This window comes from Zingiber officinale, chromosome 1B, assembly GCF_018446385.1.
Source record: "Zingiber officinale cultivar Zhangliang chromosome 1B, Zo_v1.1, whole genome shotgun sequence".
Lineage (NCBI taxonomy): Eukaryota > Viridiplantae > Streptophyta > Magnoliopsida > Zingiberales > Zingiberaceae > Zingiber > Zingiber officinale.
This window is the reverse complement of record NC_055986.1, coordinates 117,900,186-117,921,380: the sequence shown is the minus strand read 5'-3', so window position 1 is coordinate 117,921,380 and position 21,195 is coordinate 117,900,186. Positions and strand designations below refer to the sequence as shown.

At 36.5% G+C, this 21,195-nt stretch overlaps 1 protein-coding gene across 2 annotated transcripts; it reads right to left on the bottom strand.

The window, feature by feature from the left end:
- Positions 1-8,935: 8,935 nt before the first annotated feature.
- Positions 8,936-20,915, bottom strand: LOC121975173 (mechanosensitive ion channel protein 2, chloroplastic-like). Of its 2 annotated transcripts, XM_042526637.1 has the most exons (14): positions 20,730-20,915; positions 20,362-20,501; positions 20,219-20,278; positions 19,201-19,358; positions 17,563-17,680; positions 17,385-17,479; positions 17,186-17,299; positions 15,723-15,783; positions 13,610-13,759; positions 13,383-13,493; positions 13,081-13,248; positions 12,888-13,001; positions 11,279-11,335; positions 8,936-9,835 (listed from the first exon to the last, which is right to left on the bottom strand). In XM_042526637.1, the coding sequence occupies exons 2-14, from the start codon at positions 20,437-20,439 to the stop codon at positions 9,110-9,112; spliced, it is 2,010 nt and encodes a 669-aa protein (XP_042382571.1). In that variant the 5' UTR covers positions 20,440-20,501; positions 20,730-20,915; the 3' UTR covers positions 8,936-9,109. The 2 variants fall into 2 exon arrangements, with proteins under 2 accessions (XP_042382571.1, XP_042382579.1); XM_042526645.1 differs by lacking the exon at positions 20,219-20,278.
- Between the last annotated feature and the right edge of the window lie 280 nt (positions 20,916-21,195).

The window sequence follows — 21,195 nt, the reverse complement described above, 5'->3', positions numbered from 1 at the left end:
CGGATGTCCTCTAGGTGTATTAATTTACAAAAGTGAATCGGAACTATGTGTTGGTGCAACCTTAGGTCAAAGTTGACTTGGTTGACCAGATTCGAGTTGACTTGACTCGAGTTATGTTTTGATGTTTGACGAGTTATGTTTGACGATGTTTGACGTGAACAGAAAAGTTGTATCTTGATGTTTGACAAGGATACAAGCTTGGGAGATTGTGGGTGCAACTCGTGGTCAAGGTTGACCTGGTTGACCCGAGGTGAGTTGACCTGACTCGGAAAAGTCCAAGCAGGGAGCTTGGCACGGGAGAAAGTCCAAGTATGGAGACTTGGCACGGAGAAGTCCAAGTATGGAAGTTTGGCACATGGAAAGACGGAGAGGGCTCGGTAGCTCGTTCTCCGGACTGTGGTCAGAGAGGGCTCGGTAGCTCGTTCTCTGGACTGGATGTGGAAAGTCCTGGTGAGTGAAGCCAAGTGAAAATCCTAGCGAGTGAAGCTAGGTGAAAGTGAAAGTCCTGGTGAGTGAAGCCAAGCAGTTAGGAAGTCCTGGTGAGTGAAGTCATGCAGTTGGAAAAGTCCTGGTGAGTGAAGCCAGGCAGTTGGGAAGTCCTGGTGAGTGAAGCCAGGCAGATTGGAAATCCTGGTGAGTGAAGCCAGGTGAAAACCCTAGTGAGTGAAGCTAGGTGAAAGTCCTGGTGAGTGAAGCCGGGCAAGGGAAAATCCAGATGGATCAAGGGTGATCGGACATCTGGTGATGGGAAGTCCAAGTAGGTCATAAGAGTGACCGGATACTTGGTACGGAGAGAAAAGTCTAAGTGGGTCAAAGGGATTGACCGGACACTTAGCGGGGAGTCCTAGCAGGTCAAGGGAGTGACTAGATGCTAGGCGCAATGTACCAACAGGTCAAGATTGACCGGATGTTGGTTTGGACTTGGTTTGGGCGAAAACCATGAGCTGGATCGATCTGGTGATCGATCCAATGATACCGCGAATATTCTGATCGATCTGGTGACCGATCAGTAACACATCAGTAGCATACTGTGTGATAACTGATCGGTCTGGTGACCGATCAGGAGTCGATCAGAAGCCGAACAGGAGCGAGGCGCAAGAGAGGCTGATCGGTCTGGGGACCGATCAGCACAAAGTCTGATCGGTCTGGGGACCGATCAGCACAAAGCCTGATCGGTCCCCAGACCGATCAGGAAGTTCCCTGATCGGTCTGTGGACCGATCAGTAGGTTCCCTGATCGGTCCACAGACCGATCAGGGCACTAGCCGTTGCGACGTAACGGCTAGATTTCTTCTGTGCTTCTTTCTCCGCAGGTATAAAAGGAGGCTGAGAGCTTCTACATTTCTACTTCTTCTTCCTTGGATTGAAGCTTCTGCTTCTGTGCTCTGAGGTTCTGAGCTTTGTTGAGCTCGCTTCCGAAGCTTCGCGTGAACTTCCAATCGTCGATCAGCTGCTGCAGTTGGGTTGTGAAGTTGTTGCTTCATCGCCTCCGGTCGACAGAGAAGGCAAGCGAGTGTTGCATTTATATTGTTGTTTGTATTTGCTTCTTGCTTTCCTTGTACTCCTTTCTTGTTGTTACAAGTATTGTGGCGAGGTTTCTCCACCCACAAGGAGCATTTATTAGCCGGTTCTCCGGAGACTCATCCACCGACGGATTGATAGGCTTCGTCCACCTTACGGACACGCCGAGGAGTAGGAGTTTATCTCCGAACCTCATTACATCGGTTTGTTTGAGGTTCGTCTTCTTTCCCTTTCGTTTCTGTGTTTATTTTCCGCTGCGCTAACACGTTTTGTAGAAAGAAACGATGATTTGGGGTCGGCTATTCACACCCCTCTCTCTAGCCTCCGTACGAAGGATCCTAACACTCTGGGCACCTAGACATATGAAGGTCGTTTAGAGTATACATAATATTAAAATTTATTGATAATATTAATTAAATATTATTTTTTTAAAAGATTTTTGTCCAATAATTTATTCACGCATAATCCATATACCATGTAGACTTTGAAGTTGCGAGAATTCTTAAAGGATGTTTGATTTAGGGGAATAAAAGTGGGGAATGAGAATAGTAATTATTAATTGTCATTGTTGATGTTTAGATTATAGGAATGAAAATATAAATAAAGTAATGAATCCTTATAATTAGGTAATGACTCATTCTCATGTCTCCCCCCCTTCAATTCTCTTATTCCAAAAATACCCTTGATCCAAAATTAAAATTTTTCCCCTCAATATCAAATATCAAAATATATTTATTTAATTTTTCTTTCATATCATTTTCTCTCTCCTTATTCTCTCTCAGCATATTTTCTCTCTTATCATTTTATCACCCACTTTCTCTCTCCTTAATCTCTCTCATCACACTTTCTTTATCTTTTTTTCTCATTATACTTTCTCTCTTATCATATTCTCTCTCTCCTTAATATCTTCCATGACACTCTCTTCTTTTTTTTTCATCATATTTTCTCTCTTAACATACTTTCTCTCTCTTCAATCTCTCTTTTCTCTTTCTTCTCATCACACTTTTTCTTTCATCATGCTTTCTATCTCATCACACTTTCTCTCTCATCACACTCTCTCACTTTTTTCTCAATACACTTTCTCTCTCATCATGCTTTCTTTCTCCTCAATCTCTTCCATCACATTCACTTTTCTATTTTTTTCTCATCATACTTTCTCTCTCTTCAATCTCTCCTATCACACTCTCTCTCCTTATTTTTTCTCATTACACTTTCTCTCTTTTCATCCTTTCTCATCATATTTTTTTCTCTCATCTACTATCATCATGCTCTCTCCCATCATACTCTCTCCCTTTTTTTCTCAATACACTTTCTCTGTCATCATGCTTTCTCTCTCCTCAATCTCTTCCATCACAGTCACTTTTCTATTTTTTTCTCATCATACTTTATCTCTCATCATACTTTCTCTCTCTTCAATCTCTCCCATCACACTCTCTCTCCTAATTTTTTCTCATTACACTTTCTCTCTCTTCATCTTCTCTCATCATATTTTTTCTCATCTACTATCATCATGCTCACTCCCATCATACTCTCTTACTCTGACATTTGACCTCCACCATGGCAATGACCCTCCACTAGGTGGGCCCCTCATCACCACATTACATGCCTCCCCCTCAAGTCTAGTCGAAGGAGGCTACAAGTCCGACTGACTGGACAGAAGAAGTCTTGAGACCAATTGGTCGATCGACCGTGATGCTGGGTGGACTCTAGTCGGTCTGCCGAAGAAGATCGGTCGACCCTAGGACTGATTCTTGAAGTCGATCGGCGATTCGAGGGTGTGCGCTTGAGCTTTCTCCTTTAGTGTCTTCAAAAGCGTGTAGTCAATGTTGACGTCACCAGAATCTCTTGGGAATTCATGCAAATCACCCCCGTTAAGGTCGAGCACTTGCCCACGTCGATTAACGGCATTTATTAAATGTGGGCCAATGGGGAAATGCCACGTGTTGTCGTCGTAGGCTCGAAGCGACAGGCCCTGATGCGACGTCTGGCGGTTCGCATTCCACGACCATATCTGTATCTTGTGCTCCACGCCCTAGATTCGACGGCTCCACTCAACCGAGCCAGGGGTTTATAAGCTTGCGCAACCACCGTCGTCTTCACCTTCGAGTTGTGTTCGAGTGCTGCCGGTGACTTCCTGTGCGGTCAGTGCTCCGACGGTCTATTCTTCTGCGACAACCTTTTCCCTTCTTCCGTAAGCTCTCCTGAACCTTTTCGCTTTCAACTTTTCGTAGTTTCTTTAGCTCTCCGCAGCTTTCAATGTCTGTTTTGGGTTTTCAGTCCCTGTTTCTTTCCGTCGAACCCCTTGTTTCCTCATTTTTCGGCAATGGCAAGCTCTTCACAGCCATCACACCCCGCTCCCGAGCTCTGGTACACTACCATGGAGACCCAGTTCGACGCGAGCGATGCTGAGAGCCTCAAAAATGCCTTCGAGCTCCCCTCTGACCACGAAATCATCCTGGCTTCTTCGTCCGATCGACCCAATGACCCCGCCACATACCGATCACAGAGAAGTGTGTTGGTGAGGCACACATCGAGCGGGCAGCCCCGCTCGGAGTTACATCAAACCTCGGAACCAACCCCGCAAAGCCACAACCGAGCAGATTACAAGCAAAGCGGAGTTTGGGCAGTAGGTGGTTGGCCGAGTGGCCATCCCGCTTGACCCGCGAACGATAGCGTCCGGACGACTGATGGTTGGCCGAACGGCTCACCCGCTCGGCCCAGTAACGGACAAAAGGAGGATCTGTGATATCCTTCTGGAAGCCCATGCCACTGACAGGCGGCATGATCGGTGACATGGTCAGGCAGTGGATCGTACGACAGAAGCTTCCACTGTCACGTTAGAGATATGCTCGGGTCGTTAAGGTATAGTGTCAGGGGCAGTTTCCTAACATGTCTTTTCAGGGGAAGCTTTGAGAAACGTGCACGCCTCGAGGAGCATGCACGCGCGTCCCCGGAGTCCTATACAAAGGGGCCCAAGCTTCAACGGAGGTATACTAATTTTTACTGTAGCCACACTGTTACTTTGTTACTCCGCTTCCTTGCTTCCACATCGCCGTGACTGACTTGAACGTCGAAGGGCCACCGCCGGGGAACCCCTCCCTGGCTCGACACTGACGCTATTGTGGTTGCAGGTCCCTTTAGCTCGGAGTTCACGCACAGTCAACAAGAGCACCATGTTCCCTAATATCCATCGTCTCGACTCTCAGACAGGATCAATATATATATATATATATATATATATATATATATATATATATATATATATATATATATATATATATATATATATTGTGTAAGGGAATAGGTTGCTAAATACGCAAACGCGTAGCGGAAAAACCTATTTCCTCCAGAAGATCCATGCGAAGGGAAACAAAACTTATACTAAGTTAGATCTAAAGAGCATGAGATTATATCTTTGTAGCGTGCACTCGATCTCCCGACTGCTCGGATCTCAGCACGATCAAAGCGTTTGTGCCTCTTTCGGTATCCACATGATCAAGTACTCCTCCGATTGTTTTACAAACTCTCAAATATGGAGAAGAAAAATCACATATGGTTGTGCTAGCAACCAAGAGTGATTTCGGCCAAGGGAGGAAGAAGAAGAGAAAAGAGAATGAAAAAGTGAGGAAAAATGAGAGAAAAATGGTTTAAGTATTTTCATCTAATGAAAAACACTTAATGCTCATTAATCCCATTAATGAACCTTAATTAGTATTCACTCTTCATTAAGGACCATTTTGAAAACTCCTCCTTTCATATTCAATCACAATTGAATATTGTGATTCATTGAATTTCGAAAATTCAATGAATACTCTCTCATTTCATATTCACTCGAGTCTAACTCAAGTCTAATTCACTCGAGTCTAACTCAAGTCTAATTCAATCGAGTCTTACTCAATTAATTCTCATGCAATTCAAATTCAATGAATCACTATTTCATTAATTTGAATTGACTTCCTCGAGTCTAGTTTGAATTGGACTTGATCCAATAATTAGATCCAATTGAGTCTAACTCAATAAGTCCAATTCAGATTAGACTTAATCCAATTATTCATCATATGAATGCATCTCCATATCTACTTGTTCTTTATATGTGACCCAATAGGTTCTCGTAACGTTAGCAATGTACCCAAATCAACATTTAGATACATAAGCAATAAGTGGCATCTAGCAAGACATCATTGCTACCTAAGTGACGAGAAAGTCGAGATCCGACCTAACCTTTCTGTGGCTATTATCTTGTATGATTTGGCCTCTCTATCTTTGATATCTAGATTGATCAATGAGGCATAGACTGTGTCATCCTCTTATTAAGCTTTGTGTTTCTTGATCTCTAAGTAGACACACTCAATCAAATAAGCTCAATATCTCATATTGACTCATTTGAGCATAGTCATGCTTTCTTTGTGTCCTACTAATCAAGGGGCCCATAGATATCGCTTCCATCATATGGAAGGGATAGATCCCATCTACATCACTCACATCCCTCCGCATAATTCATTGCATACCCAGTGATTGACTTTATTGTTCACTTTGTTACAGGTGGCGTTTGCCGATACCAAAGTACACAACTCCTTATGTAGGGAACCGTAGTGACTTCAGGTCTAAGGACTATTCATACCAATAGTCACATGAGAATGTTTATGACATTCAGATAACGATCCATGAAACATTCTCATGGCGGGTCATTCAATATATATTCTCTAATATATACTCATGTGTCAACCTGATATCTTATATCCATGACTTGTGAGATCAAGTCATCCGTTGACCTACATGCTAGTCTCAATGCATTAATATTGTCCTTGTATATTAATGCTCGACTAGGAATAGTTAAGAGTAGTGTTCTCTACAATATCTCACTATCAATTCAACCAATTGATATACTATATATAAGAACCTACTACCCAAGGACATTATTATATTTATTCAATCGACACTAAACTGAAATAAATATAATAACCAATTTTACTTTTTTTATTTATAATGAAATATGATATAATAATGTGTCATTTACAATCATCTCATAATTAGTACTAGGATTAATACTAACATATATATATATATTATATTATATTACATTTCACGGATAGTCTATAAATAGATGTGCATGTGCAAGTAACAAATATATAACTTAGTTATTGGATGCAAGATCGAATGTTTGATTGACCTACACTACACATGTATATATATTTTAGTGGGCACTAGGTTTTTAGTTTACACTACCTTATTTTGAGGATGATTGACTCGATCTAGTCCTATAAAAATTTTCTATCGGTTATTAAAATAAATTGAAAAGCAAGTATAATGAATGATCCATTAACCTAATATTTTTAAATCAATCATCATTAATTTACTGAAGTTGGACTCTATCTAAAAAAATTTTAAAAACGTTATGTAGCTACGCAAATACCCCAGGACTACACTACGCTTATAAATAAGAATAAGGTCTAAAGGAGAGAGGTAGTTATAGAAATTTTTCCTTAATAAAAAATAGACCTACAAATATTAATTATTTAGATAACTTTTATTAACACTTCTTGAATAATTCCTTCTGAATAATTATATAATTCTTTTTTGAAAAATCCTAATGAACAGTAAAAAAATTTTAATAGACCGATCTTTTTCAAATTAATAGGTTTGAAAACGTAGATTACTGGATTTAAAAAACAAAAAAAAAATAGAGAGATATATAATCGAAGAAAGAGAAATGAGAGCTGACTTCCCTTCTTTTCCATCATTCCACACACAATTATTTGATCTGTTTAGTCAATTGTCCATTCTGTCAGAGTATTCCTTTCTGATAATTAATGCACCAGTTAATGATAGTTAAGCATAATATTAGAAAGAGCCACTGGCTGCTACAAGAGAAAAGAATGATACTATATGAAATTATATAGCTTCTCATAACATTAATGGAATAATCTTACATTTTTTTTAATTATCTTTGACAGCGATATATATATTCTCACACATGTCCTTGCTCAAGATTCAAACAAACAAATTAAATTACCTTCGAAACTGTTGCACTTTCGGTTATTATTATACCAAATCAACTTTTGGTGAATATCTCATTTATTATTATCACCTATAGTTTATCTTTGAAGGCGTGTGAAATATATATATGTCCGCCAAGTTGAAGAAACTATCTCCCTTCCTTTTCTTCTCCTCTCCTCGAAGGTAAACACAGTGTAAGGGAGGGATATACGAGGGAGAAAGAGGCATCCACAGAAGATGAGAAGATCGAGGATGTGTAGTAGATCTTGGAGTTTAGCATAGAGTGTAAGTTTTAGCTTAATTTTGTGGGGTGGATGGGGTGGGTGGGACTTGGGAGAGAGAGTGGAGGAATCTATATATTGTGGGTGGCGCTGTTACTTGAGAACTGCACAATAGATTGCTTCCCCTTCTCAATGGGTCCTATTTGAGATTTGCCTTTATTTGATGCTTCTGTTCAGTAAACGAGAGAAGGGAAAGTCTTGCTTAATTGTATCTTTTAACTTCTCTCTGGGTGTGGACATCAAACGTACTCCAAATCAGGGGGAAAACAGAGGTGAAAAGTGAAGAAAAATTAAGACAGGAAAAGAATATGATCGAGTAGGAATTGCAGTTTCATCTTTTGGATCTCTGAGGAACAAGTGGAGCAGTACCTTTTGCTTGTGCTTTAGGCACTCAAGGTTTTATCTGACACATAAATATGTGGTCGAATAGGAGTTGGCGGGTTAATTGTGATCACCAATTATTATACATATTCAGTATATAAGAGACTAAGGGCGTTTAGTTAGATGGAAAATATGAGAAAAAGAAGAAGAAATTTTTTTGATAAAAACATAGTATATGTAATTTTTTTTTATTTTTTTTCTTTTTATTTTCAGCTCGAGTGAACGTATTCTAAGCACACAGTCTAAGAAAATGCGCGCATCATTTCATAGTCATTGTTATCTATTTATGTATTGAAGAAAGGAAATCATTTTTAGAATTCTAAAAAAAATAAAATATATATTTTGAAATTTTGATTAAGTATGTTTTATTTTATCAAAAAAAAATTATATGGTGATATTTGGATATCTAATTGATTTAGTCAAATATTATCCTTTTAAAACATCTAAAAACTAATGTTATTTCTTTCGGAAAAAATGCTCTTAAAGAATGATTTATTTTTTAAAAAAAATGTCATTCTATATATTTTTTTTTAAATTATCCATTTTACTTGACTGATCCTGATTTTAATCAAAATTCATACATCAATTTTTAAAAAGAATCAAAAGGCAAAGTTACCTTTTTTTTAATTTTCTTTTATCGGAAATAGGAAAATAGGACATTTTATGAATAAAAAAATTGAGAATAATAAACGGATTAATATATCCAAAGTTTTATTTTTCTACTCACAATTTGATTTTTTTTAAGAAACAATTTAGTGATAGGAAAATCAAAAGTAATTCATCTATTTCCTGTATACAATGATCATCAAAAGTCAAAACATACAAATCGGAATCCACTGTTTGATCAAGCTATAAACATCTATTCAACTCAATTCAACAAGAAAAAAAATCGTTGATTTGGTCTAGTCACCTCGAGCTGGTGTGCCATGGTCAGGTTTCATGGTCCCTCTTGTCAACTGATCCTCTAATCTCCTTAGAAGTCGCAGTAGGTACATTAGCATTCCAGGCAGTGGCAAGCTCATTTGTATCTGATTGTGCAGATGCATCTATTCCTTCTTCGATAGGGAGTGTGCGCTTTGATCCTTCAAGAGCCACCCCAAGGACAATGTTATCTTCAAACACTGGCTTGGGAGCTTGCTGTTTCTTGATTGACATCTTTTCTACTTCATTTTTTGCATCAAACCGCTCGGCAACCTCAGATGCAGAGGGTTTTTGGCTAAGTACTCTTGGAGTTGGTTCTTCTGTATCCTGGTCTTGATGCTGTGTCGTGGATGGAGAATTGGATGAGAGTGTAGCTGCAGTGCCCGTTTTGTTGTTGTTAGGCAAAGCATCTCCAGTATCAGCCTTCTTTTGGTGCCTGGATGAGATTCCACCGCCCGGAGATGGAGACGACTTGATCTCTGTTGTAGCAGCAGTCTTATTGACCTGATCTTGGTTTGTGCGAAGTTTGGCCTTGTCTTCACTGTTGAATCTTGATTGAGAATCAATCAAAAAGAATGGGTGACGGGATGTAGCAGAATGTCTGAAAGCACTGTCTGAAAAGGGAGTGTCTTCCACATCTGCTTCACGATATATTTTTTGGACCGTACGAATAGGAGTTGCAAGCCTAGCTCTGTGATGGCTGATAACTCTGAGGAGATCTAACATAACAGCTTCCTGTTCATTTTAATTTCCAAAACTTAGCATTATATCTTAGTAGCCACAGACTAAACAATCAGAAAGCATGCAACAAATATCTCTTTGACACTAAAACCAATATGATAGTCCAATAATAAGAACCTGAATACCAAGATATGTCAAAAGGTAAAAGAAAGGATGAACAAGTGGTGTGGAAGATGAAATAGTTACAAACGTCCAAAATTATTGCACGTACAAACAAACACAAGTGGGTTTGATGAAGCAAAATTTTACCAGAACTTTGGTTGAAAATTTGTTTTTATAATTTGGGCAAGGCTAGCTGCAAGCATTAAGGCACATAAATCAGGGTCTTCCAAATCTCAAGCATTCGTTGGCTACAGCAAACAATTGATTGATTCTTCCCAACAGAATCCCTATAACATCTCTCCTGCGTGCTTTACTCCTACAGGCAGCCCCTCATACAATCACATTTTAATAACTGCTGACCCAAACAACTTCTGGTCCCAGATTCCACTCTCTTGGTCATAACAATAGTTTAATCTAAAACCTTAACTACATTGCTCCAAAAGTCAAATCCATTATTATTTGACCCTCATCTTCAGTCATGGTCAAGTGTGAAGTCTATTAATTAAACTATTGCTAGCAGGGCAGGTCATTGCCAAATTCAGCCCTCATTATGCACCTGCTCAAACCTTTTTACCAGCAATCAAGTTCTTTTAGCCGTGTGAAGTGTCAGGGAAATGTTAAGTTTCATACTAAAGGGGGGAAAAAATCATAGGTTCGGTTTAGTCATCAGCTTTCCAACTTATCCAAATAGTCATCAGTGAAAATTCAGTTGCCATCTCCCAACTTCTCCAAATAGTCATCTGTGAAAATTCAGTTGCCATCTCTTAAATGTACACTCAAGCCATAATTGCTATTTGCTCATGGGGCTCCTAAGTCCTAACATATGTCATTCCTGTAAGAAAAGTAGATGCGTGGCTATTTTCAACAGCAGTCCCAATTCAAATGCATGGTATAGTGCCAACAGCATCACTTTAAAGTCATATCAGAGCAATATGATAATTAGGCAGTGTCCAGGGACCAAATATCGCATTATTTTGGAAACTGTTCTAGGAAGAAGGCAAGGTGCATTTCTTGTCTCCTAAAAACAATGCTAGGCTTTCTTGTTTGCCGGCACTCAGTCGTTGTAGATTATTAACTAAACAACCTTTTTCCTAGAAAATTTCAAAAGAAATTGCATGTAAAATAAGTTCTAAATGCCTAGTGTTCAAGAACAACAAAAGCTGGTTTATAATTATGCATCAAATGCTTGCTTAAAACATATATCCAAGATTTGGACAAAGATGCCTACAAAAATAGGAAACAAAATCAAATGGGAAATTACTTGATATACATATATAAACCATTCGACAAGGAGAAACAACAAATACAAATGCACAACAGTGTATAATATCGCACCTTTACACAGAGGTACTGCTCAATATGTGACGTCTTGACAAAGCATGATATAAGAATCTGTATAGAAAGAAATGTAATAGATTTATAAAACAATATAAATCACCAGGGAATAAATACGACAGTAAGGCTCCGTTTGGTTTGTGGGATAGGATTAATGGTGTTAGGGATTAATGATGTGATAGTGAGTGTTTGGTAGATGGGATATGATTAATGGTGTAGGGATTAATGGTGTGATAAATAATCGTTGACTCCCCCAAGGGATTATTTATCACATCATTAATCCCTATCCCACCTACACCATTAATCCCTATCCCACAAACCAAACGGAGCCTAATAGAAGTTCAAATAACTGAAACTTTGAAAACATTAATATGGAACAGAATCAACTGTAGCTCACTAAAACCTAATTCCAATTACTGGTATGCATGCATAAATGAATTATAAGTATAAAGATATAAGGTTACTTTGTGATTGGTAAATACACAGACAAACACCATGCATGTGAGAGACTGTGCAGTTGAAATAAACATATTTGAAACTATATGTCATGCCATAAAATTTCCATGACCAAAGGATGCATTCTCAATCTACATAAACCCAGAATAACTTTGATAGGTTCAGTGCCACTGCAACAAAAAAATCCTATTTAAACATGTCTTTGTTCCCTATGCATTATAATCTCCTTCCTATTTTTTTTCAATTTTATTACTGCCCTAAAATCATGGACATACATTTTGCATCCTGGTCAGTAACTCCTAACAAGTAATTGAGTGAAAAGTGAAAACTCATATGACAAGGATGCTTTTAGTAAAATGAAAACAGAAACAATCAAAAAGTGAAGCTGTCTCCATCAACCAGAAAATGCATATGATAGATGTTTATAACTGAAAAAGTAATTTAACATGGTAGGAAGTTACGAGATTGGAGTATTAAGAATGACAGAATTTTGCATATTGTGCAACCAGGAGCATCATGGCCTATGTTGGCCATTTCAAGATTATCTCTGAACCCAATTTCTACAAGAACATAATAAAGGTCTTAAATCTCTTAATCCAGCCACCCTGTAAACACTAGAATCTATCTACAAGCAGGCAAGCACCCATAGATGAGAATTCAAATGATGTTCAGCTCTTTTTTAAATTATGACCAAGGTTTAATACTAAAACTATTCAAAATTAAAAATAATTTTGAGTCAAGTAAATCAAGCAATCGTGTAAACTTATATTTTCCAACTATGAATTGAAAGTCTCTCCAAGATGACTGAAAACCCTAAGCAATCATATATTTTCCGACATGTCCATTTCAATAGAAATTAGATTCATAAATTCATTAGAACAAGCGCAAGGATATTGTATGCTTTAAATACCCAAATCAAACTCAATTTCAGGTTTGTCCTAGACTTGTCTAAGAATCTTGGTTCTTTGTTCCTCAGATAATAATAAACAAAAATTTTAAAAACATAAATTATATATATTATATACACATAAAGAGGAATTTTTGGGTCCTTAAATTTGAGGGAAATCCTGAAGTGTTAAACTGTGGATATGCTTCAGTTCTAAGTATGTACATTGAAGAAATAAAAAAAATTGCTGTTGGAAGAGATTTTTACCAAAAGAGCTTGATTTTCTGGGTCAACACTATCCAGAAAAACTCTTCTGTGCAACCTCTGTTGTTCTATTTGAGGATTTTTTGCTAAAACTTTTCGCATATCTGCTATAATGTTCTGCAATAACAAATGAGTAAATAATAAAAAGAATAAGGTGGATGATCAAATAACTAACAAATCATACATTTTTACTTACACTAATTTTATTAACATCCAAATGACTGATCCCAATATGGGTCTTAATCCGCCAATGTGTCTTCTGACTGAGGTTTCTCACAATATTAACAGTGAATTTATGATTAGGAATATGAACTGCTTCACGATCTTCACCTCTTATGATAGTCGGAGACCACCAGCCAACTTGCTGCATCATTATTCTTCCCAATATTAGATAACATGTAACAGATACAAGCTTACCAATATTGATTTTCAATGTTATGTAAGAATAGTTAGAACAACAATCTGACAGTTAGCTGGGATTTTAAAGTTATAACCAACCTCTACAACACCAGAAACATCATAGCCCTCAATCTTAGTCTGAATCCATTGATTGACAACAAATGGTCGAGTTGCATGTATCATCACACTTGAGAGAAAATTTGTAAATATCTGGGAAATTATTAGCAAGAATATACAGTCAGTTACGCTATAACAATGCTAATTCACAAATTATCAGACAGATGGGATTGTAAAAGCCTTGCTAAAACCAATAAATTTAGCATTACTTCACGACCAGCCAGAGTCAGCAGAACTGTTCCAAGCCCACCAGCAGTGACCCATTTGTGGGTAGAAAATCCCAGCAGCTCCATGAATAATGAAATAGCAGCAATCCATACTGCTGTATATACAGCTCTTCCAGCAAACTGGAAACCAATCTGCAGAATTATTTTTTAAAAAAAATAGAGCAATCAGTGAAAAAAATTAAAGCAATACGTAATGTCTCTAAAAGAACTAAAAAATTCAGCACAAACTGTAGGATCAATTCTGATCATTCTTGTGAAGCTTAAGGGCTAGCTAGGTTCTAGGAAAATTTCACAGGAAACCTTTTTATTCTGTTGCTCACGAGATTTTACTCAGTTGCTTATAAGATTAACACCATGTCAATTGCTTCTCATTTGGAAATGATTATTACTTATTACACTAATCTTAAGACACAATAGGCCAGGGCCGCCACCAATGATAAGGATCTTAGGAGAAGATATTTTGAAAAATTGTGTAATTCTATTAAAAAGATAGTAAGATATTCAACTGATCCACAGTAAGGAATAAACAAGTGAATAAACAAAAAAAGTTCATCATTGGTTAAACTGAATACTTCAAACAGATGCATAAGTTCTTAATATAAAATTTCCTAATGGATTGGATGACTTTGTACACAGGTACTGGAGAATTTACCTTTTCAGAGTTAAGGCCCAGATAAATAATTTTGGTATATATAAAGAAAATCTAGCGTGAAGGGTTTTCCTAGACATATCTCTACAAAAATATGTGCTTCAAATCCAATGTCCTAAAGACTATAGGGTGCTGATCAAGGTATAAAATTTTAATTTCACCATAAGTTCAGACCAAGACCTGCGGTGTCAAGCCATGCCAACACTCGGCAACATTTGGCACATTGAACCGTGCTGATATAATTTTTGGATCTGAGTGGAATTTAGGATTAAATTTGTATATATTAGATTATGACAAAGGCTATTTAAATGCTTAGCAGGTGAAAGTGTGTTACTTTAAACTTGATGGGGTTGATGTAGATTGAAACTTTTTATATTAGTATATATAAGTTGACCCAGGTTATTTATGATATAAGCATACCTAGTAATTAATTGGTTCGTATTTAGGATTTGTCATTGTTCACATGCACTCTTATATGTGTTATCACCATTTGTTAACTTTAATTGCTTACCACCTCCACTACTGATCTTTGTAGCAAGGTTGAAATCTTGAGCTGTGTCAGTATTTCAGTGTTTGGCTGGAATGATATGGTATCATGCCGATATTCTGATGTATAGTGCCAGTAGTAAATTGAAGGTGGAAGGAGGAAAGAGATAAAGAAAATAAATAAATAAATACTTAGTTAAGTTCAATATTTGCTTTTCATATGTAATGCTATGATTTGGCATTATCTTGCATGATCACCGAGATAATATTTTTGTTTCCTACTTCAAATGGAGACAAAAAGGAGGGGGTGGAAATGTCATCCATGGAATCACCTAGGGAGTCATTTTTGGCCCCTCAAATCTCATCAAGCCTAAAATCTATCATCCATGGAAGCACCTGTGGAGTCATATTTAGCCCCCGAATCTCACCAAGCCTAACATCTAGCAGACCTAAAGTTTGATTTGCCATCGTCAAGCAAGAAAGGCAAGCAAGAGGCAGACATGAAAGAGAGAGGCAGACAATCAACCACAGACAAGTCTGAGTGACTAAGTCGCTCTCCACCTTGGCACACATCGAACCTTCAAATCTTCTAACATGATCCAAACAATCGCCAAATTTGCTAAAGCCGACTTCAAGACACTGAAGATACTCTAGGAGGGTACTATATCGGACGAAGGAGGGTGGTTTGCATAATTAAATCTTCTTCCTCTTTTCTTTATCCAAGTAAATGGATTTTGTGGATTCAACTTCGATCTCTTTCTCCCTCCCTCTCCTCTCCTTTCCTCCCTCTTCATGTAAACAAAGCATTAAAGATTGCATTAACTGAGGTAAGTATAATAGCCATAAGCAAGTTCAATAGCAAAGTCTTCAAACTAACCTCAAATTTGGAAAAATAAATAAGCATAATAATGATGGCATATAGGATATTAATGACTTAATTGAAAATATGAAATAGCATACCTTTCTTGTATCATCAGTACTACTAGTCTCGGTGAAGAATTTTTGTGACTGCTGAATGAAGCTGCACAAGTACATAGAAAAATTACAAAAAAAAACTCTGTTGAATAAAGAAGAATCAGACCTAAACATCCTAATAAATAAATTTTTGAACTGTAACAGAGAGCCAATAATGACTGAACATTGTTACAGTAACAAGCTAAATGCTAAGGCAGTAATTTGTTTTGGGAAATATGGTCTAGTTTTCCATTTTTCTTTTCAAAGAAACAGAATATTGTTAACTAAATTATGTTTGATAATAATAAGAGCAATTTACCAATTCACATTCCCAATAATTAAAAATGACCAAATTGAGCCCTATTAATAGTTTTTCACCAAAAAACATTGCAGGTCTTTTTTTCCCCCATAAACACCTTGGATTTGTTATTGCCTGGCCACAAGCTGAACTATAACTCAGCTTGTGGCAGGATTTGGGGAGGGAAAAAATAATTCTTTGGAAACATGGAGGTCTGGTACAACTTGGCGATCTTAAAGCTCATAATGGTGGAATTCCTACCGCAAGCAGATTCAGCTTAAAGCTATTTTGTGTCAATTTTCAAAGCACTAATTGATTTCCAAATCAGCTTGATTTGTTTGTGCTTTCAGAGAATCCAAGTCGAACAAATCAGACTTCCATATAATCATTAAAATTTCTTTGGTACCCTAGATGGTATCACAAGCTGATTTATAAATCAGTTTACAACAAATTTTTTGCAGATTTACACCATGTTGAACTTTGATACACCTCAAGTCAAACATATCAAATTTTGCTGCAGGTGGCCCTAGATTTTTTTTTGTCCTTAAATTTTGCTGCAGGTTGATTTGTAATTCAGCTTGCTACCATGAAATAACAAATCCAGGGTATCATGGGGAAAAAAACATTTTTGGTTAAGAAAAAACATAAAAAAAATAGCACAATTTGGTTATAAGGATGTGTTTTGGTAAAATGCTCATAATAATATTTGCTTTTTTTTTTTTTTTGGAAAATTGAGCATCTTCGTACAAAAAGGAAAAATATATAAATTGTATAATATTTCATAAAGAACAAGGAAAGTTTTTCAAAATTTTTTATCATTTTCTATTTTTTCCCTTAAAAGGAAACAAAAACACCCTAGAATTCTATTTCCTTGATCAATCTAAAGGTAGGTCCTATTAATTTGCTACTCATAGCTTAGAAAAAATTGCTGGAAATTGTGAATGATGAAGAAATGCATTAAAGGCACCATGGTTGATATCTATCATAGAATTCATTTCCCAGTCTATAAGTACATTAAAGCAGCCAGATGATATAAACGTTTAATCTAAATCTGAGAACAGAAAGACGGATCACTTAAGGACTTGTTTATTTGATTAACGCCATCAATAGGTGCACAGCAAGAAAGGACCATGTCAACCATTTCTGATTTGGAAATGATTATTATACTTACCTTGAGAAACAATAGGCAATGGCCAATACTGATGATAAGGATCTTACAAAGTTCAGAAAACGTTTCTTAATTATTTGGCTTGCTTCCGAGGGTAGAACTACAGGGTCCAAAAATCTGAAAGCAGATTTAATTTTGTTAATGTAAAAGAAGGATTTGACATACACTCGGCAAATGGAAGGAAACATGGATTCAAACAGACCTGCAGATAAGCATGGTTCCAGTCCAAATGAGCAGTGGTTTAACATACGAGGTTGAAATATAGTATGTTTTGCTCTTTTTCCAATTACTATCATTCTGTTAGAGAAATTTAAAAGCAATATGCTATATTAAACTCCGTGATATGTAAAAGCATCAAGTAGCCATGCATAATTACTTACATCAAATAGGCTTCTAAGGTACCGCATCATTGGCCCAAGACCCCAAATAGAAAAAGTAATAAGTCCGACAGCAGGGATTAATTGAAAAGAATTACTTCCAAGCAAAGCATTGCAAGATCTACAACATAATCAAATTAGATTTTATTCATCTAACCGTTTTCACCAAGTAAGATGAAATCAAAATAAAAGGACATCAAATGTTAAAACATATATATAGGCTAGTAAAATTTCTCCATAAGTAAAAAATAAATGAAGACTCATATTTCAAAACGGTTGCTTTTTCTTGAGGCAAAGTTTGACATGTTTGAAATCAGGATAATCCACAAAAATATCATTTGAAAAAGGATTTTAGCTACAATTTAATTGTTTATAACTAAATCTATCACTAGATAGTGATTTCAGGACTCCACGACTGAAATGGCGAATATATTAAAAAAACACTATTTCAATTCCTTAAAAGGTAATTTATAATAAAAGCCGGAAATATCAAACAATACAAACTACATTCCTTGAAAACCATATACATCACATCAACAAATAGACACTATCGTTATAGAATTCCAGTTCAGTTAAGTTAACAAACCAGAAAATCCTCTATGGATTCAAATAAGTTACTAAATTATGCTCTTCAATAAAATATTATCTATAATGCTAATCAATTACCAAATTCTTCGAACCATTAAGTCATAGACTCCATGCACCACATTTAAATATCATTTTGCAGCACTAACTAGCAAATTACAGTATACAGCGGCCATTAGAGCATGTGAGTGCTAATTGAAGTTAATTTGCAGCACAAACTAGCAAATTAAGGTGTATAATTGCAATTATAACACTGTTTAACTGCCTATTGGGATATCATTTTGCAGCACTAGCTAGAAAATTATGGTGTGTGATTATCATAATGGTGCATGATTGCCATTATAACATGTGTCAGTTGAAGTTGTTCACATAACAATGGCGAAGTGGTGGAATTCTCATTCAAGATCCTTTGTCAGCTGAAGTAGTACAAAAATTCCAAATCAAGTACATAATTCTTATTTAAAGAGAACTAAATTATACTAGCTTAAATATAAAATCAAACTTTACTACCATGGAGGCTTAAATAGTTCATTGATGAAACAAAAACCTAGTTCTCGATTCCATGAAAGTGGGGACTAAAATGAAAGAGAAGGAGCATATGAGAAGTAATTAGGTGGCAGGTCACTGCTAAAGCAAAATTTATTCTGCCACACAACACCAGAGCCACAGTATTACAAAAAAGATGAGGTAATGGTGGAGAAATTCAGAAAACAAAGGTATGAAAGAGGAAACATATGAGAAGTAATTAGGTGGTAGGTCACTGTTAAAGTGAAATTTATTCTTCCAATCAACACCAGAACCACAGTATCACAAAAAGGATGACATAATGGTGGAGCAATGCAGAGAGAAAACAGGACTAATTCACTTCAGACTAAAAAAACAGGAGGATGTTACTTCATGTGAATTTCAATTTATATATTCATGTTTAGAATGGGAAATCTTTGAGTATATGTTAGGCCATCTCACAAATTTGCAGATATTCACTGACAGACAAGAAAAATGAAATGAAAGTATCATCACTTATTTTACTTAAAAATGGTCAGACTAACGAAATACCTAGCCAAAGCCAGAGTGGTATATTTTAAATGAGGGATTACATCTCCAGTGCTTGGCAGATTAAAAGACTGGCATCTGAAAACATTGTGTTTGTATGGAATGCAAAACCTTGACTTGTATGTCCTGTTTGAAACATAAGCAGTCCAAGCACCTTTTCTCTGCAAGGGGAGTGTTAAAAATGCATGAGAAGACATTATAAATAATTCAAATCCAGTAAGTTTACATGAAGAATAAAAACTATGAGTTTGATTTTCTTGTTATGAAAAGAATACACTGCTTACAAAGAAATCCTAACTTCACAAGTTGAAAAGAAGCATAAAACTATTTTAGATGTAACTAGATAGTGAATTAGGGTCTCAAAACTGAAGCAATTGAAATAAAAAGGGCGAAACAATATAATAAGAACAATTATGTGAAATGGAGATCATGAGTAGATGCAAGAAAATGAGGACCTTCACAAGGTCAAATGTTCATACTTTTGTTTCAGATGATGTTGCTTAACATATTAGGATCCCTAATGCATTTGAATGACCAAACCTAAGAATTCCATAACATAAAACTACTATTACTGGTAAAAAAAAAATTCCAGCATCTCCTCTTAAATTCTTGTTTTTCCAAGTCGAGCCCTAGCTCTGAGTTCTCACTGCGAACTCGATGAAAAACAAAATATAAGGAACAAATCAAGAACAATAGAAATAAAAGACAAATATGATACCAATACTAATCATGGACAAACTGCAAACTGATTCACAAACTAAATTAACATTAACATTAACATCAACCTAGGAGTAGATCAAAACTTATACAGAAAAATTGTGCAAGAGCAACCATGATAAAAGATATAACTTATAAAAACAGTTTATATTTCTAACTAAATCTAGAAAACATGTTTCACTGAATACTACAGATGAAACAACAACCGTCATATTTATAAGTAACTTAATTCCTTTGCAAAGAAAAAAGTGAGAAGATATTGTATAAAATACTGTGGAATTTCCTTTGCAAAGATTTATCGTACCAAAACATTAGAAGAAAGGAGAGAGACCTTCACTCGGTTCCATTTCTTTGATCTTAAGTTCTGAAAATTGTACATTAATCTTACCAAATTACAAATGCACAAGGTTCAAACTGTAATAAATATTCCCATGGACTTCCACATACCTTAGGTTGACAATTATGAGGAAAGCTTTGGGCAACACATAGTTCTTGGAGCAAAGGGAAGGAGGATCCAACAGTCATTTTCAGAAAGGCATATAACTTGGAAAAAATGGATTTGGCACTGACGTTCCTTCCTCCTTCCTCTGCATTAAAAAAAAAAAATCCGATTTACAAGGAAATCCCAGAGCCTAAAACCTGCCAAATGATTGAGAACGAACAGAAAACGAAGGGAAAAAGCAAGCATTGGGGAAGCAACCGCTGCAACAACTCCCGTAAAAGTAATTAGGCATACAAAAAACAAAATCAAGATTATGCTTCTCACGTAAGGTGAACATAAAACAAAATCAATCGAGAAAGGGCACGAGATCTACCTCCTAGAATCGCGATCAAACAGCTGGATTAGATCAGGAAGAAATATCGGAGGATTGTAGAAAGGGGAGAGCGGTACGAAGCGGTGGCGACTTTTTAATTTTTCACGGAGGCAATCGACTTGAACGGGCCAAACCTGGAGGGCTGGCCGAAATGCCGACGGCGTCGACTATATGAGGATAGGTGGCGTCCGTGTTTTCCACGAAATTTGGGTAATTTTATTGATGCAAATCCGTACTTTTGTTCGATTCTGAGGCCACGTGGCATGTAAATATAACGACATGATCGAACGGTTAATGTCTAAACCTATCGTTAATTTTAAACTGATTTCCAAATTTCGCAAATATTTTAAAATTATTAGACTTAGTCTAATGTCCCAACTGTTTTTTTTTTCAAAAATTTCAATTTTAAAATATAATGATCTCAGCCTACATGCCCTATTTGATTTTATTTTTTTAACAAATAAAC